Source organism: Nicotiana tomentosiformis, chromosome 8 (assembly GCF_000390325.3).
Source record: "Nicotiana tomentosiformis chromosome 8, ASM39032v3, whole genome shotgun sequence".
Classification (NCBI taxonomy): domain Eukaryota; kingdom Viridiplantae; phylum Streptophyta; class Magnoliopsida; order Solanales; family Solanaceae; genus Nicotiana; species Nicotiana tomentosiformis.
In genome coordinates, this window is record NC_090819.1 from 18,883,901 (window position 1) to 18,908,402 (window position 24,502).

Sequence of the window (24,502 nt, forward strand, 5' to 3'; positions counted from 1 at the left end):
ATAAATATAAACTAGATACACTACATCAATTCTTCTTCGAATTCATTTCTCCTTTAAATACTTTTTTAAAGAAAAATATTTTTAGCTCACCTATACTAATAATACAACAATAAAAATTAGAGAAATGCATGCAACTAAGTGTTGATCTAATCCATTTGAATTTGAAGAGTAAAAAAAGTAATTCAATTTTTTGAATTTCAGAAATAATAAGTTGTTTTTAAATTATATAAGATCTTTTACTACTACACAAAGCGCGGATAAATTTATTAGTTAGTGATAAATCTAGTTGAAGGGTAAAGCGTTTCTTAGAGCTTGGTTGGATGGGCTTAAAAGATGGTCAAACCAGCTTTTAAATAGTTTTTAACTTGTGGAAGTGTTTGGCAACAAAAAAATGAGTTTAAAAAAAGTTAAAATCTACTTAAAAAAAGCCAAAACTAATAAGTTGAAAAATTCATTTTTTTCTAAATTGGCTTAAAATCCATATTGCTTTGACCAAAGATATTATATTCTTATCCCTTCTAATTTTTCTTAATCCCGAAATTACCACTAAGTAAAAACCCTACAACATACTATCTGTTTTTTTTCTCCATTCTCCAATATTTGTCAATTTCTTGAAGTTCTTAACGTGAAGCAAACAATAGTTTTTTAAATAATGTTTGATACATTCCAATATTTTGTAAATATTGTTCTTTTGGCTTCTTTTTTTGGTTCCATAATATTTAATTTTTTTGGTCGTTGAATCCTTCCTTCTTTTTTTTAATTGGTGTAACTATATTCTAAAATCAATTCATTCAATGAATTTACGTGTTACCCCTGAATTTGAAGCTATGAACGGAAAATATAATATTATAGTCATCATATTCTTTATAATGTTAACAACTTTAAGAATATTTCAGTCATTTTAACAAGAAAAAGTGCTTCCCAGCACTTGTTTGCCAAACACTTCATTAGCTTGTTTTCAGTTTCAACACTTTTATCCAAACACATAACTACTTATTTATAAAATAAGTTTTAGCACTTATAAAGTATTTTTAAGCACTTAACTTAAAAGCTACTTTTAAGTCGATCCAAACGGTACCTTAACAAAATTGACATTACCAAAAGATTTTTTTTAAAACCGAATCTTATATAGGGTTGACTACATATTTTATTTATTTGCTAGGGCTTGCGGAGAAGGGTGCAATATCCTCCTGACTTGCCAAAACGGCCGCCCCTTTTCCCTTTTCACAATCACTTCACTTCAAAACTGTTAATACCCATTAGAGAAGCAGAGAATATTTTGGGAACAAAGTGTAGTTGGGACCAGAAGAAGAAGAGAAGTAGAAAGCAGGATCGGCGTAAGATAGACCTTGCGAATCTTTGAAAAATCGCACTAATAAATCAAATTGATTCTTTTTTTTTTGTTGTTGGCTCCTCCACTATATTTGCGTGTTTCGTACGGTCTATCCAACGCCAATCTGCAATCTTCCTCTCTCCTTTTTTACCAGGTTCTATTCACTCCATTCTAATTTTGGATCCATTTTTATGCCGAAGAATAAACTTTGATTCTAGGGTTTAATACAGTATCTGGGCTGTGTGTTGTTGTATTCATGAAGTTCATAGAGTAGTTGTAGCTCATTTGGGTGTGCATAATTGGTAAAAAATTATTACATTACTGTATTTTTTGTTGCTCATTTAGGTACGCATGAATTGGTAAAAATTATTACAATTCTGTAATGGAGGTAGATGACGGTCGAGGTTCTGAGAAACCCTCATACTGGCTTGATGCTTGTGAGGATATTTCCTGTGATGAGTTTATTCAAGATTTTGTCCCCGTTGAGCCATCAAATCAATTGGGTCCGGTTGATGGTAGTGTTGATCCTTGTTTCTTTGGTGGAATTGATGGGATTCTTGAAAAATTAAAGAATGGTGATGATTCTGCACCTTGTGTGGATCACAATGACAGTAATGGATGTAGTAAAGGTTCAGCTGCAGCTGAAATTATCAAGTACAATGAGCCACAAGTTAACAAGGATAATACTAAGCAGAATGGAAGTGACAGGGGAAAGAAGTCCTTGCATGAAGGAAATGGACTTTCTAGGCATAAGGAACGAGATTATCATGAAGAGAGAAATGGCAAAAGGGCACGACTCCGTGGTGTTAGCCGCGAGAAGAGAGGCCGTGATAGACCACCTTTGGCAGCTAGGAAGAGATTCCGCGACCACGAGAGTGATGAGATCAATAGAGTAGATAGGGATCACAGGAAGAGAAGGGAAAATCATGGTATGAGAGATAGGGATTGGAGGGAAGGAAGGGGCTTTTGGGAAAGGGACAAAGAAAAGAATGAGATGGTATTTCGGGTAGGTTCATGGGAAGCAGATAGAAATCGAGAGGGGAAGTTACTGACTGAGAGGAGCGTTGAACATTCTGGAGCTATTGAGAAGAAAGATGTTCAACCAAAGGAACAAGCTCCCAAGGAGCAAGCACGCAAGTATCAGTTGGATGTACTTGAGCATGCCAGAAAGAAAAATACAATTGCTTTTCTTGAAACAGGAGCAGGAAAAACGCTTATTGCCATCCTCCTCATGAAGAGTCTATGTAATGACTTGCACAAACAGAACAAGAAGATGCTGGCTGTCTTTCTGGTCCCTAAAGTTCCACTTGTTTATCAGGTATTTGTTTAGCACGTCTTCCGCTTACCCATTTTCACAATTGTGTAAACTGGAATTGAATTTGGTTTGTTGTTTTGGAACATAGCAAGCAGAAGTTATTCGTGAGCAAACTGGTTATCAAGTTGGCCATTATTGTGGTGAGATGGGCCAAGATTTTTGGGATGCACGAAGGTGGCAGCGTGAGTTTGAAACTAAACAGGTTGGTTAATGCTTCTCTCTTCTAATTATATATGATTATTGTGATACCATCAAGTTTGCGCACACCTTTTCTTTTTGGGAGAAGGGTATGTATTAAGAAAAAAATAGCACCAAGAGTATAATGAAATTGAGCAAAAATAAGTGTGCACAAAATACAAGTTTGTGCGCACCTGTGTTTGGTGTATCTCATTATATTCTTATCGACCTTGTCGTACCTTTTCTTAACCACTTGGAAGTACAAGTAATGGCTGCTTATGAAGTCATATTGGTGTAAGTTAGCTGATGAAATGTTCTTGTTATCCTTTTTTGGGTGAATCTGTTTCTGAAATTTCTTTAATTCTACTATCCTTTAAAGCGATTTCCGTAAGCTGCTTGGTTTGTAGTTTTGATGTTAAAAATTAAAGCTTTCCTGATTTCCGATCATATATTTTGTGAAAACAACAAAGGTTTCGTCAGTAGAGTTGTGGCAAAAAGCATTTAAAAACGCTCTAGGTGTATCGAGGCTTAAGCGCAAGGCGTAATAAAATAACGGAGGCGAACTGCACAACGAGTAATAATAAAGATCTAAAAATAGGAAAATACAAGAATAGTACTAATACTACTGGTAAGATTATGAGAAACTCTTGACTAGCTATCAACCTGCAACCCTAATACTCGACCTCCACACTTTCCTATCGAGGGTCAATGTCTTCGATAAGTTGGAGTAATGCCATGTCATGCTTAATCACCTCTCCCCAATACTTCTTCGGCCTACCTCTACCCTTCCCCAGATTCGCCATGGCAAACCTCTCACACCTCCTAAGCGGGGCATCTATGTCTCTCCTCTTCACATGCCCAAACAATCTCAACCTCGGTTCCCGCAACTTGTCCTCCACAGGTGCCTCTCCTACTTTGTCCAACTTCATTCCTAATCCTATCTTTCATTGTATGCCCACACATCTATCTCAACATCCTCATTTCTGCTACTTTCATTTTCTGGACATGGGATTTCTTGACTGGCCAACACTTAGCCCCGTACAACATGGTCGGTCTAACTACCACTTTGTAGAACTTGCCCTTAAGTCTTGGTGGCACATTCTTATCACACAAAATACCAGAGGCGAGCCTCTATTTCATCCACCCCTCCACTACGATGTGTAATATCCTCGACAATATCTCCGTGCCTTGGATTATAGACCCAAGATATTTGAAACTATCTTTCTTAGGAATGACTTGTGTATCAAGTTTCACTTTCACTTCGGCTTCATGCGTCCCATCACTAAACTTGCACTCCAAGTATTCTGTTTTCGTTCTGCTCAACTTGAAACCTTTAGACTCCAGGGTCTGTCTCCAAACCTCCAGCCTAGTGTTAACCCGGCCTCGCGTCTCGTCAATCTGCACTATGTCATCAACAAATAGCATACACCATGGCACCTTCCTCTGAATGTGTCACGTCAGCACATCTATGGCTAGATCGAATAAAAACGGGCTAAGAGCGGATCCTTGATGCAACCCCATCACCACAGGGAAATGCTCCGAGTCTCCTTGCACAGCCCTCACCCGAGTCTTAACTCCATCACATGTCCTTAATCACCCTAGTGTATTTTACTGGAACACCATTAGCCTCCAAACATCTCCATAAAAGCTCCCTCAGTACTTTGTCGTAAGCTTTAAAAAAAGCCGAAACGAAGAAAAAGAAGAACATATATGTGATGCAAGAAAAAAAGTAACAACTTCGTTCATAATGATTTCCTTAACAATTAGTGTATCTTTTTTTTGAGATGGTAACATACAATTAATATTTCTTTTTGCCAATATTTATTATTTAGTACCTCTCTTTTCAAGAGGCGCACACCTTAGTGACTTGCCTACACAGAAGTGCATCCTAAGTGAGGCGAAGCGCCAACCCTGAGCTTCAGGGCTTAAGCGTGCCTCAAATGAGCTTTTGACAACTCTGTTCCTCAGAATGTCAGTAATTTTTTAATGTCTGTTATCTCGTCTTGACATTGCTTCAGAAGTATCAAATATAGCCACGGGTCTAACCAATAGGCAATAGATGCAATAACCAGATGGGAAGAATATAACTGTGATGTGGTAATCCATGTTGGACTTGTATGATCATATCATTCATCCAATGCCTTACAAACCACATATTGATAGTCCTATTATTTTCTAAAAAACCCACATATTATGCCATTACAGACTTATTGAAACGTCTAGTAAGTATGTTGTTCACCATACATAGCCAATCATCAATTGGTTTGGTGAACTGCCATTGTTAACTTAGATTTCACTTTTAATTGGTGTAACTATAGTCATTTGTGAATCTTTGTTGATTTTGTGAATAATTGAACTATTCTCTCAATTCTCTGGATACTTACTTCTGAAGTTGTACTTAGATGCCGTGACTTGTGACGCGGGGCATAAATGCATTTGTAGATGTCCTTAAATGTAATGTCAAAACAAACTTAGCTTCTTCATCGGTACAAGTAGAATGAGAATGTCTTTCTAGATGAAGTTTCAGTATCATGTGCAACATTACCTTGATTGGAATTTTGTGATGTTGGAGTTTCTTGACATTTAAGTTATTTTAACCATGGTGGGGAAAGAGCTATATTAGACAGATGTGTGTGTGTTATCTCCTCTCTCCAAAATCTTCATCATCCTTTGTGAAGCAAAACTTATTTAGGCGCTGAAGTTTTGATTCCAAGTCTTCAGTATTATAAAATTACCACAAACTGCCCGGATATTTCACTGTAGGGTCCCACAATCATCTTATCTCTCATCTGGTTAGCAGAGACGCAAAAGGAATGGACTGTATATTGTGAGATTGTACATATTTATAGTTAATCAATGGTTGTAACGTAATTTTTCAGGTGCTAGTGAGCTGAAATTTCAGCAATCTGCTGATACTATGATTGATGTGATTGCAATGCACATGATGAATTAGTTAAAGCTGTCTTGGGGTCTACATGAGTGCATGTTTTTTTGGGACAAGTTGTTGATTTTTGCGGATCCTTTTGTGAATTGTGATTAGGGTTCCTTTGTTTCATGCGCAAACATAGGGTGGGATGTGACACTCCCATTTTAGTGAGGTGCTTGTTAATGAGAGAGTAAGGAAAATTTGTCATATGTTTGTACAGAAAGGATGAAAGATTGGACTAGAATTTTCGTGACTAAAATATACTTGTTGTAAATATATGTAGTAATTACTAATTTTGACCTAAAGACAAGCTATATATAAGATTAAGAGTTAAGGCATAGTATTAGATTTTTTATTTGGATGAATATTAATGTAATATCAACATGTTATCTATGAAATTAGGCATAAAACTAAACAAAAAAGAGAACTTATTGAACAAAATAAAAAGGTAGTACTTTGGCTGGATTTGATGTATTCTGAGGTGAAGGAAGCGAGCGGCACGTGAGTGGGAGAAGGGGGATAGAGAGAAATAGACAAAATTATCCATGGGATAACTTTTAACACCCCCCTCCCCTCTCTCTTCTCTCATGGGATAAGTTATCCTATGTAATCAATCACAAACTTCTTAAGGTAACTGAATTGATCCTTCCTTTTATCCACCTACTATGCATAAAGAAAATGGTCCCTTATTCGATAAATCTTCAAAAGGTCTTAACTTGATAATCTTAGTGATACTAGAGAGAATGCGGGTGGTGGAGATAATGTCTTCATATTTGCAGTTTACTCAAACAATCAGTGTAATTTTGTTTCTTAATCTCCATGAGAACTTAAAAATTGGAATGAAGGGAGCACGCATCCAAATTCAAACTTATTAATTCACTTGCAGAACAAATAATGCACCAAAATAGTCTGGATATTCTACTGAGTCAGTTTTTCTCTCTTTAAGAAAAATATGTAATTTGTACTAGTGTAATATAAATAGTGTTGCTGAATGCCAATAGAAGTGTCTCCTCTTTCTCCACGGTCACAGTTCACTGTTATGTTCCCGGAAATCTGATCTGCTATTTGTATTCTCTATCTATGTTGCAACCTTCAGAGGGATCCTAATTGCTTCAATTCTGTTCCAATTCTTGTTTTTCTGCTAAAAATCTAGCTAGAATTTTTCTTCTGACAAAATATTCGCTTTCGACTCATAATACATCAAGATAGTGTCAAATATTATTTACAATATGGGTGTTTGTGTAGTCTCATGTTTCTATTCAGTCTAGCGAACTATCTGTGCAAAGAGGCATTCTTCTCTCTAGTCTTTACCCATAGCTACAGTTGTTTGCTGCGTGCATCAGTGTGATCTGATTATCAGATGCTCACTAATGTACCTATGCAAAATAAGATGGAGAATAACTGTCACATCACTAAGTTGTGGGAGTTGGTTGATGGTTGAATTTTCCATTCCTTCTCACTCGAGTGCTTCTGTTTTTTGCAGGTCTTGGTTATGACTGCTCAGATTCTTCTGAACATCTTGAGGCACAGTATAATAAAAATGGAAGCAATTAATCTCCTTATTCTGGATGAATGCCATCATGCTGTGAAGAAGCATCCGTATTCTTTAGTAATGTCTGAGTTCTATCATACAACGCAAAAGGAGAAAAGGCCATCTGTTTTTGGCATGACTGCTTCACCTGTTAACTTGAAGGGTAGTCTTTCTTTGCCCTAATAAGACTGAATCTATCAAAAGTGATAGCTTTGAAGATGAAGTTTCCTCTTTCCCTCTTTGTTACTAAATATCAAACTCGGCTTGGTCATGTTTTTCCTTTTGTATTGCTCTGTATTTTCTGAGTTGTATTGATTCTGTCGAAAGGGATTTGTGAACGAAGTCTGCTCTTCCCTTTTCGTATTAAATCTTAAACTTGACTTTATTCATGTTATTTCTGCTCTGTTTCTCTGTATCCTTATTGCCGATTATATTGAGCTACTGCATTTCACAAAATTTGTAATGTCTGCGATTGATATAGGTGTTTCCAGCCAAGTTGATTGTGCAATAAAGATTCGTAATTTGGAAACGAAATTAGATTCAGTCGTCTTTACCATAAAGGACCGCAAGGACCTCGAGAAACATGTGCCAATGCCGTCAGAAGTAGTAGTGGAGTATGATAAAGCTGCTAGTTTGTGGTCCCTTCATGAACAAATAAAACAAATGGAATCAGCGGTTGAAGAAGCTGCACAGTCAAGTTCCAGAAGAAGTAAATGGCAATTTATGGGCGCTCGTGATGCTGGAGCTAGAGAAGAGCTGCGCCAAGTCTATGGTGTATCTGAAAGAACTGAAAGTGATGGGGCTGCTAATTTAATTCAAAAGTTGAGGGCTATCAACTATGCTCTTGGTGAACTGGGACAGTGGTGTGCCTACAAGGTAGTAAATGTTACCACTTTTTTTGTTCCTTATTTTCTTGTAAATAGGTTGTTTTCGCATGCAGCGTCTCCTGAAGCCCTTTTTATTTTGTAGGTAGCACGCTCTTTTTTAACAGCTTTACAAAATGATGAAAGGGCAAGCTACCAGCTTGATGTCAAGTTCCAAGAATCCTACCTGGATAAGGTTGTCTCTCTCTTGCAATGCCAGTTATCAGAGGGAGCAGTTGCAGAAAATGGTAAGATGGATGAAGGTAACAATCCGAATAGTGATTGTGATAGGCCTGATGAGATGGAGGAGGGCGAGCTTCTTGAAAGTCATGGTAAGCACCTGTTACAGTAGTTTAATCATGTGTCCATAATACAAGAATTGCTTAAAAATCATACGTTGAACTTTGTGAATGCAGAGATCATATATTCAATTTTTGCCAGACATTACTGTGTTCAATGTATGCTATATCATAGTGACGATTCTGTGAATGCGGAGAACATATGTTCGATTATTATCTTGTATCACAGTGACCATACTCAATCAGTTGGATATTATGTATATATGCCCTTTAACTGTACCCATTTTGTGCTTGCTTCTTTGTCATGTCTTACCTTCACAAATGTCGGGGTATATATTTGATATGCCTCAGATGTAACACTTGTGCCTATGTATGCTCTTATATCAAGAGAAGCATAAGTTTGCAACAAATGTAAAAAGTTCATTGCTGAGTATATTAAAGTGAGACATTTTGAGGCCTTTTACCAAGAAAAATGTATTCATGATTTCATAAGAAAAATGTACTCATGATCTTTGACATAATTGGAGATGTCTATTGCAGTTGTATCTAGTGGAGAGCATGTAGATGTGACTTTAGGAGCTGCTGTGGCTGATGGGAAAGTGACACCAAAAGTTCAATCATTAATTAAGATACTTCTCAAGTATCAGCATACAGAGGATTTTCGTGCTATAATATTCGTTGAGCGTGTTGTGACAGCCTTGGTTCTTCCGAAGGTGCATAGCTGCTTCTTTCACTTTCTTATCAGGAAAGTGCATTGCCATGACACTATCCTATAACAAGTTTTGCTAAGCATGCAGGTTTTTGAGGAGCTCCCTTCACTAAGTTTTATCACTTCATCAAGTTTAATTGGGCATAACAATAGTCAAGAAATGCGAACAGGCCAAATGCAGGACACGATAGCCAAATTTCGAGATGGTCGTGTATGTCTCAGTACCAAGCTATGGACTCAATATCATTGTTATTAGTTTTACATCAGTAACCTGCCAACAGCATTTAGCTGGTTTACACTTTAGTATTGGCAGTAGATTTATGTTATATGATATTATTAGCGGCCGTCACTTATTTATGCATTTTCAAGTTGGAGTTAACTCTTATGTGTGACATGCCTGCCTTTTAAAAACCATTACTGCCTGCCTTGCTATTCTTGAGTTCTTTGTTGAATCTTTGCTGAGAATGAAGCGGTGATTTTGAAATGTGAAGTTGGTTTATTTTATGTTTCTTCTTGTTGTAAGTTGATTAGGTAATTCTAAAACAAGATATAATTTGAATTATCTGCTGCAACTTATGCTGTTGGAAACAGAGTACTAATATCTATAAGGAAGTAAGTTTGGTTGTCTTTCGGTGGCCAACTATTATTCAACTATTAGTAATATCTGTATGGCCTTGTTGCTGCATCTTACTGTTGGGAATTCCTAATTTCATGTAGTCGTTCTACACACAACCGAACCTCTGGAAAGTTTCTCTTCTAGAATCTTTTGGCTGTGTGCCAAAAGCAGCTTGTGTATAGATAATTCTGTTTTCTCCTAATTGTTTGCAAGTATTTTACAGATGAATTTGTTAGTTGCTACTAGTGTTGCTGAGGAAGGACTTGACATACGGCAATGCAATGTTGTTATCCGGTTTGACCTGGCCAAAACTATTTTGGCGTATATCCAGTCTAGGGGTCGTGCCCGTAAGCCTGGATCAGATTATATTTTGATGGTTGAGAGGTATCTGCATTCTTTATGTATTTCAGCACTTCTAATCCTCCTTGTGCACTGTAATGGATTCTAAAGCGATATTATAAATCATTGTTTAGAGATAATTTGTCGCATGAAGCATTTCTGAGGAATGCCAGAAACAGTGAAGAGACATTGCGGAAAGAAGCAATTGAGCGGACTGATATTAGTCATCTCAAAGGTGCGTCCAAGTTGATCTCTGGGGAGGCACCAACAGATTCAGTTTATCAGGTGGAGTCCACTGGAGCTGTTGTGAGCTTAAATTCTGCTGTTGGGCTGATCCACTTCTATTGCTCCCAGCTACCAAGTGACAGGTGGAATTACATACGTACGCCTACTGAGAAATATATTTTAATGATTGGTTTAACTGTTTTTCTGTCTCATTCCAGGTACTCAATTCTCCGTCCTGAGTTTATAATGGAGCGTCATGAGAAGCCAGGTGGCCCTACTGAATATTCATGTAGGCTTCAACTCCCGTGCAATGCACCTTTCGAGAAACTTGAGGGCCCTGTGTGCAGCTCAATGCGCCTTGCCCAGCAGGTCTGCGTTTCCTTTTGTTCTCAATTAACAATTTTGATATACCAGCAGTTAAAAGTAGTCTTGATGCAGGCTGTTTGTTTGGATGCTTGCAAGAAGCTCCACCAGATGGGGGCATTTACAGACATGCTCTTGCCAGACAAGGGAAGCGGGGCAGAGTTGGAGAAAGCTGAACAGGAAGATGAAGGTGATCCAATTCCCGGAACTTCCAGGCACAGGGAATTTTATCCTGAAGGTGTAGCTGATATTCTCAAGGTTAGTGCCTTTGTTCTTCTCTGATTTATTATTCATTATTTAATCAATTATTTTGCTGTACCCTTTTCTTGTTTGAAGACTAAAATTATCAAATGAGAAACAGTCCACTGGAAGCAGGGAAATGAAAATCAAGCAATTTGAAGTATTTGATTGTCTCGGGCTAAATATATTTCAACTTAAGGCGCTTTTGGTTGGAAAAATGATTCTTTTTGAATAAAAACTTTGTTTGTCTTGGTTGAAGAAACCAACTTTATGTCCAAACTCTGGAAGTTTTTTCCGACTTCTTTGATTTGTAGCTTTTCAGTTTTCCAAAGAATTTTGCGAAGTTCGGAAAATGATATAATTTTTTTCCTGGAAACTTGCAAGCAAACAAAGTTGCAAAAGTTGAAAAGCTTTTTGCAACAAAAAAGTAAAAAATGAAAAAATTTCAATCATCTTTTCAATCTAACGCCAGATCTGTTTGGACAATTTCCAAAAAGTAGTTACAGAGGAGTTTCTTGGAGACAGTTTGTGCAAAAGAAAATCTGTTTGGATAGTTATAGGCTTTTGTGAAATATTGTGAGTGTTTTGCTTGTACTAGAAGATATCTTTTACTCAAAAAGTGCCGTAAGGCACTCTTCTACCCAAAAAGTTTCTAAAATTTTATTTAACGTAGCATGCCTTTTTAAAACAAATTTCCTTCAGTTATTTCAAAAAACTCTTATGGCCAGCTGCCCCCTCCATCTTTGCAAGACTTCAAATCTATTTGCCCTGTTGATTTAAGGGTTCTGTTGTTCAAAGTTTACTTTGAGGAATAGCTTCTCTATCCTTCTGTATACGTTTTGCAGATTATTCTTACCCTTCGTAAAGAATGTATTATGTCCTACTCTGTTCACCACAAAATAGGAGAGCAATGATAAGGAAATTAGTAGTAAAGTATAAAATTGTAGACACTATTCTCTTGTACTAGCTCTAGTGTACGTGCGTTGAACACGTACTTAACGTCATTCAATAAAATATGTGTGCAAGAAGAATACGTAAATTAAGTCATCAATGATAAGTTTTAAATGACTACATTATGTTAATATTTTATAACAAGTAACTTAGATTGTAAAAAAAAAATATAGGGATGTTTTCATTTGTTGAAATGAAAAGTAAAAGAAAGAAAAATAATTAATGACAACTCACTTAGAATACATTTTGTTTTCTGATGTTTCATTCTTATGGTTTAAAATTTACATTTTTTAAAATTTGATTCATAGTACCATACGATAACCGATTTACATGATGAATTTTGAAAAGAATGACTCAATTTTTTATTTTTTTTGAAAAATAGTTAATTCAAAGACTTTTTTGGTTAAATTAATCTAATGACTTAATTATTTATTCTTAACATTGAAAAAATAATTTATTTTTGTTCAAATCTTAATATTAGCTCATTCCAATTTTACTATAATTATAAATTTTATCCGATAAGAATTTTAGGTTTAGCGAACACAAAAATTGTTATGACATATTATTTTTAGATCTTTATGTTAGTAGAATCATTAACGTTATTGGCTCTTACCAACACTTTTCTTTCTTTTATATTCTTAAATTTAAAATATTTTCTTAGTTAAGCTTACTCCCAAGCATGGTTTAACAACAAAACATTTAGTTGATTTCAAATTCTTAAATAATAGAAAACAATTAAATGACTTATTATTTTTTTTGAAGAAAAATACTCATAAACCTTAAAACACGACTCCTAAAAATGGAAAGAGATAAGGAAAATAAGGACTCCTAAACCAAGAAAAGAAAATAAGGATTACTAAACCTAATATTTTATAAAAATTGTAAACCTAGAAAAGAAAGGAGATTAACAATACAATTATTTATTTTTAAATTAATCTAGAATATTTCTTTTGTATTTTACTTTTGGTTTCGAAGTTGAAACGAAGGCTTATCTTACTCTTCCTTTTCTTCTTAAATTGTCATTATTTCTCCTTTTTAAAACTGTTATATTACGTATAATCCAAATAAGGAAGGTTTTGATACACTTAATATAGTTAATTTTGAAATCTTAAATATTGTGAAAATAATCAGTGTTTTAAAAGGCGTGAGCGTAAGGCGGGGCGTTTTACATATGCCTCAGCGGGGCGTAAGCCCCGAGGCGCGGGACAACGTAAGCCCCATAGGTATTTAATTTTTAATATTTTATAAAATAATATAATGACAGTTAATATTTATAAACAGGTAAAATTGCATAAAAATTGAATAAAACTATATATATGTGTGCTCCATCCCCACAAAAAACTAATCAAAACAATCTATTATACGTTACTTACAAGCACAAGTAATTTGAGTCTAAAATAATAAAGTTTTCTATATGGAGAAACAAAAAGGATGATTAACCTGAACTTTGAATTTGCTGCTATGAAGAAAAATGTAGTTCTCTTTATTTTTGTAAAAAAATTAAATATTCGTTGCTTTTGGGAGATATTAGCATACTAGCGGACAAGATAAAAAATTGTGAAAACCATGAATTATGGCTTAAATCAATAAAAAAGGTCTTTACTTTTAAATTTAATACTTTTGAGTTCCTTTTTAAACCTTTTGAGTAATTACCAAACTGACTTTTGAGAATTTGGGTATTATATGTAGGACTAATTCAACAAATTATGTTTTAATTTGAAAAAGTCTCTGGGGCTTACTCTTTACTAAAAAAACGCGCTCCGAACGCCCGGGCGTACGCCTCTTGAGATTTTCGCCCCACACCATCGCCCCGGGGCTTTTTTGGTACGCCTCGCCCCAGAAACGCCTTTTAAAACAGAGAAAATAATTAAATAAAATTCCTATATATTAGGATTATAATTAAAATGACTGTTTTGTCTAGTGCAAAAAATATTTTTAAAGGGTAAAAAAGACGAACGACATTTCGCTAAGGGCCTTCGTGCTTTTAATATAATATAGATAAGACAGTAGATGCTTTTGCGGGAAGAGTTTGCATTCTGATCTATGCTATGTTATTACAGAAGAGTTTCTGTTCAGTTTTCTCATTAGTAAGTTTAAGGAACAAACTTTGGTTTGATCTCTGACTTTCAATATTCTCAACACAATTATGTGCAACTCCTTTTTCTTCCCTGAAGGGTGAATGGATTTTGTCGGGGAAGGATTCTTGTGACAGCTCAAAGTTGGTTCACCTCTATATGTATGCTATCAAATGTGTGAATATTGGCACCTCGAAGGACCCATTCTTAACTGATGTGTCAGAGTTTGCAATACTGTTTGGCAATGAGCTGGATGCAGAGGTTCGTCTTTTGTTTTCCTTTTTATATCTTAAGCTTAAACATCTATTTACCAAATGTGAATTTATTAATGTTTCTTCCCTCAATAATCATCTTGTTCTCGTATTGGATACAGGTATTATCGATGTCGATGGATTTATTTATTGCTCGGACTGTAGAAACAAAGGCGACTCTTGTCTTCAGAGGGCCAATAGAAGTGACAGAGTCTCAGGTTGAGATTTCTTTTGCTATCTAAGTTATGATGAGTTATTGTTAAGCTTAGCATTTAACTACCTTGAACAAAATTCTAATTTCTGCTGACCGGCAGTTGGCGTCCCTTAAGAGCTTTCATGTAAGAATGATGAGCATTGTATTGGATGTTGATGTTGAGCCATCCACCACTCCTTGGGACCCTGCAAAGGCATATCTATTTGCCCCTGTTACTGGTGATGAATCTGGAGATCCTATAAAAGATATCAACTGGGATCTTATTAAAAAAATTACTAAAACTGATGTATGGAGCAATCCTCTTCAGAAAGCTCGTCCAGATGTATATCTTGGCACCAGTGAACGTGCTCTTGGTGGAGATCGAAGGGAATATGGCTTTGCGAAATTGCGACATGGTATGGCATTTGGATTGAAGTCTCATCCTACATACGGTGTTAGAGGTGCTATTGCAAACTTTGATGTGGTCAAAGCATCTGGATTGGTCCCTCACCGGAGTAGCCTTGATTTGGTTGAAGTTGATTCGAGTAAAGACAAGATAATGATGGCTGACTGTTGTCTTAGAGCAGAAGATATTGTAGGGAGAATTGTCACTGCAGCTCACTCTGGAAAGAGATTTTATGTTGATTGCATTCCCAATGATATGACTGCAGAGAACTCATTTCCTAGGAAAGAAGGTTACCTAGGTCCTCTTGAGTACAGCAGTTATGCTGCTTATTACAAGCAAAAGTATGTTATCACCCATATCTTAGTGTCTCCTTTTCTTTTCCCACGTCCTTAGAAGTTTGAACCATGGTTTCTTAAATTCTGCTGCTAACAAATGCTTAATTATTTGCAAGGATTGGGTGGTTTCAGTGCACCTTGGTTGTACTTGAATAATAAAAGGCTTCTCATTTTAAAGGCTGAATTACTTTCAAGGGTGGGATAAGTTGGCTTTTTGGAGCAACTGGCCTACACTTTTTCCCTTATCCGCTATTTGGAAGTCCTAGATTTGGGAAGTTCTTTTCTTCAATTGTTTTCAAGTACAACCTTGGTGCATTTGGCTATCCAGTCCAATTTGTATGCAGGTACGGAGTTGATTTGGTCTATAAAAAGCAGCCTCTATTAAGAGGCCGTGGTGTTTCATATTGCAAGAACCTTCTGTCACCACGATTTGAACATTCAGAAGGTCTGCTTATACTTTACCTGTTTCCTTTTTTTCTGACTGAGCTTGTCTCTTGTTCATGTCATTTTTTGGTAATTGTGGAATTAATTTTTGTAGAACACGAGGGTGAACTTGAAGAAGCTACTGACAAAACATATTATGTTTTCCTCCCTCCTGAGCTCTGCTTTTTACATCCACTTCCTGGATCCCTTGTTCGGGGTGCTCAGAGATTGCCCTCGATCATGAGGAGGGTTGAGAGCATGCTGCTTGCTGTTCAGCTTAAGGATATGATTGGTTACCCTGTCCCAGCACTGAAGGTAAAATAAACCTCTGATTATTTTCTGGAGTTTGTCTTTACGACTTCATTTGATGCCCAAGCAATTTGTTATACAGATCTTGGAAGCATTGACAGCTGCTTCCTGCCAAGAGACTTTCTGCTATGAAAGAGCAGAGCTTCTTGGAGATGCCTATCTGAAATGGGTTGTTAGTCGGTATCTTTTCCTTAAATATCCTCAGAAACATGAAGGACAACTCACCAGGATGAGACAACAATTGGTAAGCAACATGGTCTTGTACCAATATGCCTTAAATAAGGGACTCCAATCATACATCCAAGCAGATCGATTTTCTCCATCGAGATGGGCCGCTCCAGGGGTGTTGCCTGTGTATGACGAGGACACCAATGAAGAGGAGTCGTCCATATTTGGTCATGAAATAACAGAAAATGGGACTGTAGCAGCAAAGACACTTGCTGCTGATGAGTTTGAAGATGAGGAAGCTGAAGAAGGTGAGCTTGATACCGATTCAGGTTCGTATCGTGTACTCTCTAGCAAGACGATGGCTGATGTTGTGGAATCACTGATTGGCGTATATTATGTTGATGGTGGAAAGTATGCTGCAAACCACTTCATGAAATGGATCGGGGTTGAGGTTGATTTCGACTTCAAAGAGACTGAGTACTCTATTAGGCCTTATAGCATTCCCGAGAATGTACTCAGGAGTGTTGACTTTGATAAATTACAAGGTGCTCTGAACATCAGCTTCAATGATAAAGGCCTACTGCTAGAAGCAATTACTCATGCCTCACGCCCGTCTTCTGGGGTCTCCTGTTATCAAAGACTGGAGTTTGTGGGTGATGCAGTACTAGATCATCTCATCACGAGGCACTTGTTCTTTACATACACAGATCTTCCCCCTGGCCGATTAACCGACTTGAGAGCTGCAGCTGTGAACAATGAGAATTTTGCACGTGTTGCGGTTAAACACAGCCTTCATTTACACCTTCGTCATGGATCCAGTGCTCTAGAAAAGCAGGTTGTTTAACTTTGCTTCCGCTTTGCATACTCAATTTTTTGTCAGTATTGGACTTTCTCCTTTTGCAAAGAATGTATGCCAATGCCTTTTTTTTCCCCTTTTTGTCCAGATTCGTGACTTTGTGAGTGAGGTTAAGAATGAACTATCGAAACCAGGTTTCAACTCCTTTGGTTTAGGGGATTGCAAAGCTCCTAAAGTTCTTGGTGATATTTTTGAATCAATTGCTGGGGCTATTTTTCTTGACAGTGGGTGTGATACTGCAGCTGTGTGGAAGGTTAGTATCAATGGCCTTGTAATAATTAACCTCATTATCCAGCTGTCCAGTTATTGGCGAATGAATTCTGGTAGGGATGTCAGCTCATTTGATTCGTGAATTTTCTCAGGTTTTTCAACCATTGTTGCATCCAATGGTCACACCAGAAACACTGCCGATGCATCCAGTTCGTGAACTACAAGAACGCTGTCAACAACAAGCTCAAGGCTTAGAGTACAAAGCGAGTCGAAGTGGGAATATAGCTACAGTTGAAGTATATGTTGATGGTATTCAGGTTGGAATGGCTCAGAATCCTCAAAAGAAAATGGCACAGAAGTTGGCTGCCAGGAATGCCCTTGTTGTGTTGAAAGAGAGGGAGGAAGCCGAAGCTAAGAAGGCTGAAGATGGGAAGAAAAAGAAGAACGGAAACCCGTCGTATACCAGGCAGACATTGAATGATATATGCTTACGTAGAAATTGGCCTATGCCACTGTATCGGTAAGAAGTGTTTTTACATTTTAGCTTTCTACCTACATGCTATTGCACTATGATATTGTTGGTGAACAAAAATGTCTATCCTCACTCTGAATTGCAAACTGAATCAATAATTTGGTGTTTTTCAGAAGTGTGCACGAGGGTGGCCCAGCACATGCAAAGAGGTTTACATATGGTGTACGCGTAAATACTTCGGACAAAGGATGGACAGATGAATGTATCGGGGAACCTATGCCGAGTGTAAAGAAAGCCAAGGATTCTGCAGCGTCTCTACTACTGGAACTCTTAAATAGATGGTATTCATGAACCCTTTTACAGATATTGCAGTCTTCTATTGCTTATCAGGATACCTATTCCCTGCAAAACAAGCTTACATAATGTCTGTCTCTACTAAAAATTTGGGCCCTAAACTCCTTGTAAGATATGCTTTTGTTACTAGCATCCAACATAAGCTGCCTCATTATCCCACAAAAATTTGAAGTCTTTGGAATGAAAGACAAATGTTACGTTAAAATCTCCAATTGATCTGCCCTTTTTTATTCTTGCATGGGGTTAATTGCTGCATTTTCTGAGGCTTTTTGGAAGAATTTTTGGTTTTGCAAAATGAAATTTCCGTGGAGAATGACGTTTTTCGGGTGTTTTGATAGATTAGTCATATAATTATCGGTTAGTTAGGTGTTAGATTATTGATCCAGCCAATGAATCTCTTCTTCTGTGCCTCTTATCCACTCTCTTTTAGTACGGAATTTAATGAATTTGTACTTCAAAATGTGCGAGGAGCGTATTTTATTGATTTATTTTTCTTCAAGATTTTGTTGGGAGTTCCATGTCATTGGAACAGTACGGTCATATTATTTGTCCGTTAAGGTTATTGCACCCCTCCTAAGAAAGAGACTCAAGTTTAAACTACTTTTTATCTCGTCATAAACATTTCATTGTTAATACTCTATTAATTGGAGCTGTAAGGATGAGTTAGGAAAAAAGCAATGAATGCTTGTACTTTTAAAAATAACATTTTATAACAAATTAAGCTTGTCAAAATGATTACTCCTATTATTTTGAGACCGGAAGTAGTAAAGCCACAAGGGATAACCTTGACTATAATTTTACCTTCTCAACCATGGCAACTTAATGAATTGCTAATGTAGAGAAATTGTGCTACTTTATTTTTTAATAATTTAAAATTCTGCAATGCCGATCAGGGCTTCAAGTGTTTACTTCTGTGCCATGTCACCAATTCCAAATTTCCAATTCAATAATTTGGTAAAAACAAGCTTTTCCGAATAATACGGAATTTACTACTTCCGGAAAGAACTGGTGTAAGGATATGCACTCAAGACCCAGGGTTAGGCCATTCATTGTATTGTGAGCAAATTTTGGAGAACAGGGTTCAAAATTCCTGTGAAGACAAAATACTAGGTAGTTTCTTTCTATTTGTCTAAGCCTTGGCAGATAGAGTTGTTTGGTATATGTGTTGATGAGAGGTAATATGTATCTGGTAAAGTAGTTGACGTGCGCACAAGTTGGTCCGAAATTTTTTGAATGATAAGGATGCGAAGTTGCAATTGACTTGTTCAAGACATTTAGATGTTTTAGAGAATTAGTTCTAGGAAGGCGCCAACACATTACTAAGAAACGTTAGTCTCACTAATCACTACAGTTTTCTTATAAACTGACACGCTTTTACACTATCATCTATCTAAGTTTAGTTTATGGTAAGTGTAGATTGGTAATCTGGCAAGTGATCTACTACAACATGACAAAAGATTATGCTGTACAATCAGAGAAACGCCTGGTCAATTTGACATTGAATACTTAGTATAAGGTACAGTGAGTATCATTGTAGTGAACAGTTTCAATGACAGGTAACTGGATTGAAGACATTCAACAACAACAACAAATTCATAAAGGGTGTTCAATATATTCCGGTAGACCTCTAAAACTTAATATTTTATTTCTCGATGAAGGGTAGTGAGTATCATTGTAGTGAACAGTTTCAATGACAGGTAAACTGGATTGAAGACATTCAACAACAACAAAAAACCCATAAAGGGTGTTCAATATATTCTGGTAGACCTCTAAAACTTAATATTTTATTTCTCGATGAAGGGTGGTCAATTGACCACCCTTAAACAAGTGTGTACGTAGATCTTACCCTTACCTTTAAGAAGACAGAGAGGTTGTTTCCGGTAGACCCTCGGCTCAGGAAATATGAAAGGAAGGGGCAACAACCAGCAAACCAAACGCAAATCTGAAGCGAAAATACAAAACTAAAACTAAGTAATGCAATCAGAAAACCGAAACGAGAGCAACAAGTAATAACAGAAGTCTAGGAATATGAAAATAATATGAAAATACACGACTGACACTAATAATGTACAAAAGCTACTGTTACAAACGGATTGAAGACATTGAGGTTTTGGAAAATTTTATTAAAACAAGAGATTGCTTGTGTATACTTAAGAGAAAGCAGGAGGAGATAACTACATAATTACTGCAAGTGTTTAATGATGATAAAAGCCCAAGAATGTTATTTTGATAGTGGCTTTTATTCAGAACAGCAGGGGCTTAAGAGAAGCCTCTGGCAGGGACATGTATAGAATCAGGAGACATAGATATCATCTGAAGAAGACTTGAATTGGAAAAAGTTTCTTCAAGATTATGAGTCGACGGACATCTCCTACTTCTACCATCAACTCCATCTTTTGATATGTGAACCAGTTCTTTTGCAACATCTCCCATGTGAAATTTGCCATCTTGGGAACCAAATATTATGCATCTTGTTGCAAGGTCTGCAACTATCTCTATCTGCTCCCTTCGAAAAATAGGCTGCTCGTGATAATAAAGATGTGGATCTACAATCTCTTCTAACTTTCCGCTTGTTATCTTCTGTAAAGCCATCTTTGATGGAACATGATCCGATCTGCTACCTGTGATAACCTCCAAAAGGACCAATCCAAAGTTGTAAACGTCGTTTTGCTTTTTGTAATCAGTGCTTGTATTTGTGGAGAGCTCGAGTCCAAAGAGTTTCACGGTCAAGTCCTCATCTAGGAAGATGCAACTGGCATTAAGTTCATGATGTACAATGGGGGGATAAACCTCAGATTGGAGGAATGCAAGAACATTTGCTGTTTCAGCAACAATGTTTATTCTCTGGTGCCAATCAAGACCTCTTTTTGTCTCATCTTTAGCTCGAAAAAGATGTTCCCCGAGCGTTCCATTAACAGGATAAGCATACACCACTAATGGGGTGTATCCAGAATCAACAGACCATCCAATAATCTGGGCAATATTCTTGTTTGAAACAGCATGTAATGCCTCCACTCGGGACAAAACCTCGACAAGTTCTCGTTCACTATCACATTGTAGTCTGTGTACAGCTATAGCTGATCCTTCCACTAGAGTTCCAGAATATAATGTAGCTTTGCCACCATGATCAAGAAGTATTTGATCATCTTGAAAACCTTTAGTGGCCTGCTCTAGCTCATAGTAAGTAAACATTCGGATAGTACAAGGTTTCTGGAATGAGATGTTACCCTGACTGCGAGTCATACTAGGATGATCGAATATGTCTGTCTTCATAGGCCGTCGTAAAACACAGAAAAGTGCTGTCAAGGAGGTGATGGTGAGCGCTGAAGTGAGTACTCCTGTGCATATGTAGACAATTGCTGTGAGTCTATCTCATCTCTAGAAAATTAAAGAAATTAATATTTGATATAAGACACAACATCGCGAGTTTAACTTTTATATACAGTTAAACGAATTTTTACGTTATCAAGTCACTAAATGATAGCTACAGGTAACCGTTTATAAAAAGTGAGATTAGTAACCTAAAAACAAGGGAGGTTACTTGTTACAACATGTTAGATATACGGTTAATATAAAAGTATTTTACTATTAGTACATATAAGTTATAAGTTAAATCCCAACACTGTCCCCAATCAAGGCAGATTACCTGTCTAAATTTATTGACCGTTTTCCTATTTAACTTCCATACACTAACAATGTAATTTTTTTTTTAATATTATAAGGTCATTCAAAAGATAACTAAAGGTAAACATCCATAACAAGGAAGATAAATAACATAGAATAAGGCAAATTACAAGCTAAAACAGGTTAAAACGCAGTACTGGTGTAGAATTTGTTTACAATGTTGTGTATATATTTTGAATCCTAAAAATAAAGAGTCTTAACTTTTGTGCACTAACAGTGTAATTCTTTTTGTACTATGAGATTAAGATGACATGCAACAAGATGTAACTATTTAAAAATGGATGTGTGTAGTTCCAAGATGTGATAATGGAAAAATGAGTTCAATCGAGCATAGTAAATCCAGTGCAGTTATTTCAATACCTCCTGCTTTCTGTTATGAGTTAAAACATGCCGAATTCAATTGAAATTACTGTCACTAGTACAGAGTACAGACCAGCTAGAATTACTGCTTTCCTTCTACCATGACTTGTTGAAGAACATGCTTTTCCATATGCTTCCTTTCCTTCTTTAGTGCAAGCTGCCAAAGAACTCACATTGATTAAAAGCCAATCATGGATAATAAACTATTTTCCAATATTGATGATAATAGATCACTGTTATATGGTCATGAGTTTAACTTCTGTGCACTGCTGTCAGGTTAAGATATAACCTTTTAAAGTAATTCTTATTTGGTAATCTAAAATCACTAAAAATAACTAGAATTAGTTACGAACTCCATCACTAATCTGTCGCGAAATCGTTCATAACTAATAGAATTTCTTAATAATCCGTCGCTAAATTGGATTAGGGACGATTTTTTCTATTTAGTTACAGAATTTATCCGTCGCTAATTCCTCTTTTTTTTTAGCAATGAATGTAGTAAACAACGAGGTATCATCAGTTAAAATACGCTGATGTTGTAAAAATTCTTTACAAAGGAGTTTAACTTCTATTAACTAACAGTGTATAGTCTTTTATACTATCAGTTTAAGATGACCTCTAAAAATATAATAATTGATAACTGTCTATAAGTAATTCTAATTTGGTAACCTAACATGCTATAACTGGTTAAAAGGAACTGATAGTGTAATTTTTTTTCAACACTATCAATGTATATAAGTTAAGTTAATGGAGTTTAACGTGTGTATATTAACTATCTATAGTAAGGTTGTTTAAAAGAACTCACATTGGAGACATCCAATTCCAACAGCAAAACCATCACCTACAAATCCATCTTGGCATTTGCATCTAATACCAGAAGCAACAGTAGTTGCATTGACAATATCAGCATTAGTAGCACAAGTTGCTGTGGTTGAATTTCTTGGAACAGCCCACTCTAACTTAATACCACGTTTGCCTACTTGATTTCCAGATAAAACAACCCAAGACGAAAATCCCCTGCATCCAAACTGCGAAAAAGTAGAGAAACCATCTCTCTGATCCGCATTCCAAACGCTGTGATCAGATAACGGGTAGCAACACGCAGGGTAACTACCCGGAGATCCATCACAACGAGGCATTATGTTTTTCTCGCAATCTGATTTGCACAAAGATGAATCCTCACAGTCGTAGAGCCCTAAGATATTATCTCTAGATATGCCAAAGTAGTTATTTCCTTTAAATCCGAAGGATTTGAGGTCGTTGTATTGACGACAAAAAGTGGTATTTGGGAAATCTACGAGCATGCCATCGGAGAAGAAGTGAAGAATTTGATATGTTTGAGAACCAATGTTGAGGAAAAGTGAAGTGGAGTTTATACAAGAAAGGCGAAATGCATCAGAAAGTGAAGAGCCACAGTTGGATTGGTTCATGTAGAATGGAAATGGTATGTGAAAATTCCCACATTTCTCTCCACAAGCTTCTTCATGATGCGTTTCTTGCCAAGTATTATTCTGATGGTCATTTTCTTCTTGTCGATCTTCGACTTTATGTGAGAGAGAATACGTTCCACTGCTAAGTAGTAGTGTAACTATAAAGAGAAAAGCGAAAAATCGCAGGGGTAACATGCTCCTGGTGGCTTTTGACTAATAACTTTGCTCCAAGCAAGTGAAACTAACGGTCCGAAAGAGTTTACGATTTAATCTAGAGAAGTAGAACTCAAAATGTTGGCCAAGATTGTGTCCTTTCGAGCAAACAAGGTCCTGTTTTGAGTGGAGGCAGTAGATTAAAGGCATAGGACAACGGAACTTAGAAGGATGAGAGAGGTAAGTAGTAAGATATATGTAAAAACACTTAGAAGCATGTCGGACAATGGAACGACCAAGAATATGTCATTTACCTATACCTTACACCTTCTTGTGTGCCTATAAGCTTGACTTTCTAGTTATAGAATGTACTTCTCTTTCTTGCAAATTGAACCTAGTCAAGTTCAACGGAGGAGAAAGGAAAAAGACCTTTCTAATGTACGAACACACTGAAGTTCCTCGTTTCTAAATTTTCCTACAATGTTCATTTCTTCAAAAAAGAAATAGCACTATAAAAGAAAGCTAAAAGATATTGGCGAAGAAGTTATATTCTCCTCTATAATCTTGCCAATAGATTACTTTGCTACCTCTCTTGTATAGACCAACAATCTTTTGATATCCACACCATGTACATTTCTTCTAAAAATATTGCATGAAGATGCAAAAGGACTAAAAATACAAAAGATTTTCACTATCTTTCTCGTTTAACTATTATTTGTATGGAAATCTTGAATTTAGCTTGAAATGAGGAGTTTATTTTGGAAGTAAGGAAAGGGAAGACAATTGGTCTGAGGAATAGGGTACATCCTTGCAACTGGAGTTGTGCCAAATGGGAACGTGGCGTAGTTGGGAGACTCAATAACATAAAAGAAAAGAAAATTATACTGTACTTGGTTTTGAACTAAGATAACGAGAATTAAAAATGTTAATTGTTTA

The 24,502-nt window shown here is 36.5% G+C and overlaps 2 protein-coding genes across 2 annotated transcripts; one reads left to right on the top strand and one right to left on the bottom strand.

The window, feature by feature from the left end:
- Positions 1-1,153: 1,153 nt before the first annotated feature.
- Positions 1,154-18,144, top strand: LOC104101250 (endoribonuclease Dicer homolog 1). The gene is made up of 20 exons (XM_070182144.1): positions 1,154-2,651; positions 2,737-2,850; positions 7,235-7,445; positions 7,764-8,158; positions 8,252-8,477; positions 8,985-9,157; positions 9,242-9,364; positions 9,993-10,153; positions 10,243-10,476; positions 10,552-10,702; positions 10,772-10,954; positions 14,062-14,223; positions 14,336-14,431; positions 14,528-15,153; positions 15,492-15,592; positions 15,686-15,885; positions 15,962-16,882; positions 16,992-17,156; positions 17,266-17,633; positions 17,759-18,144. The coding sequence occupies exons 1-20, from the start codon at positions 1,716-1,718 to the stop codon at positions 17,934-17,936; spliced, it is 5,724 nt and encodes a 1,907-aa protein (XP_070038245.1). The 5' UTR covers positions 1,154-1,715; the 3' UTR covers positions 17,937-18,144.
- Positions 18,145-20,041: 1,897 nt separating this feature from the next.
- LOC104101251 (probably inactive receptor-like protein kinase At2g46850) lies at positions 20,042-24,269 on the bottom strand. The gene is made up of 3 exons (XM_009608702.4): positions 22,789-24,269; positions 22,057-22,140; positions 20,042-21,277 (listed from the first exon to the last, which is right to left on the bottom strand). Exons 1-3 carry the CDS (start codon positions 23,606-23,608, stop codon positions 20,199-20,201), a joined length of 1,983 nt encoding a protein of 660 aa, XP_009606997.1. The 5' UTR covers positions 23,609-24,269; the 3' UTR covers positions 20,042-20,198.
- Positions 24,270-24,502: the final 233 nt, after the last annotated feature.

What these genes read in the sequence shown, in the direction of transcription:
- LOC104101250 (XM_070182144.1), top strand. Translation starts at nt 1,716, where the DNA reads ATGGAGGTAGATGACGGTCGAGGTTCTGAGAAACCCTCATACTGGCTT. An exon ending in TAGAAGTGACAGAGTCTCAG is followed by an intron (nt 14,432 to 14,527) that starts GTTGAGATTTCT and finishes GCTGACCGGCAG; the next exon opens with TTGGCGTCCCTTAAGAGCTT. An exon ending in ACCCTGTCCCAGCACTGAAG is followed by an intron (nt 15,886 to 15,961) that starts GTAAAATAAACC and finishes TTTGTTATACAG; the next exon opens with ATCTTGGAAGCATTGACAGC.
- LOC104101251 (XM_009608702.4), bottom strand. Translation starts at nt 23,608, where the DNA reads ATGTTACCCCTGCGATTTTTCGCTTTTCTCTTTATAGTTACACTACTA. An exon ending in TGGAATTGGATGTCTCCAAT is followed by an intron (nt 22,141 to 22,788) that starts GTGAGTTCTTTT and finishes GTTCTTTGGCAG; the next exon opens with CTTGCACTAAAGAAGGAAAG. An exon ending in GAAAGCAGTAATTCTAGCTG is followed by an intron (nt 21,278 to 22,056) that starts GTCTGTACTCTG and finishes ACATATGCACAG; the next exon opens with GAGTACTCACTTCAGCGCTC.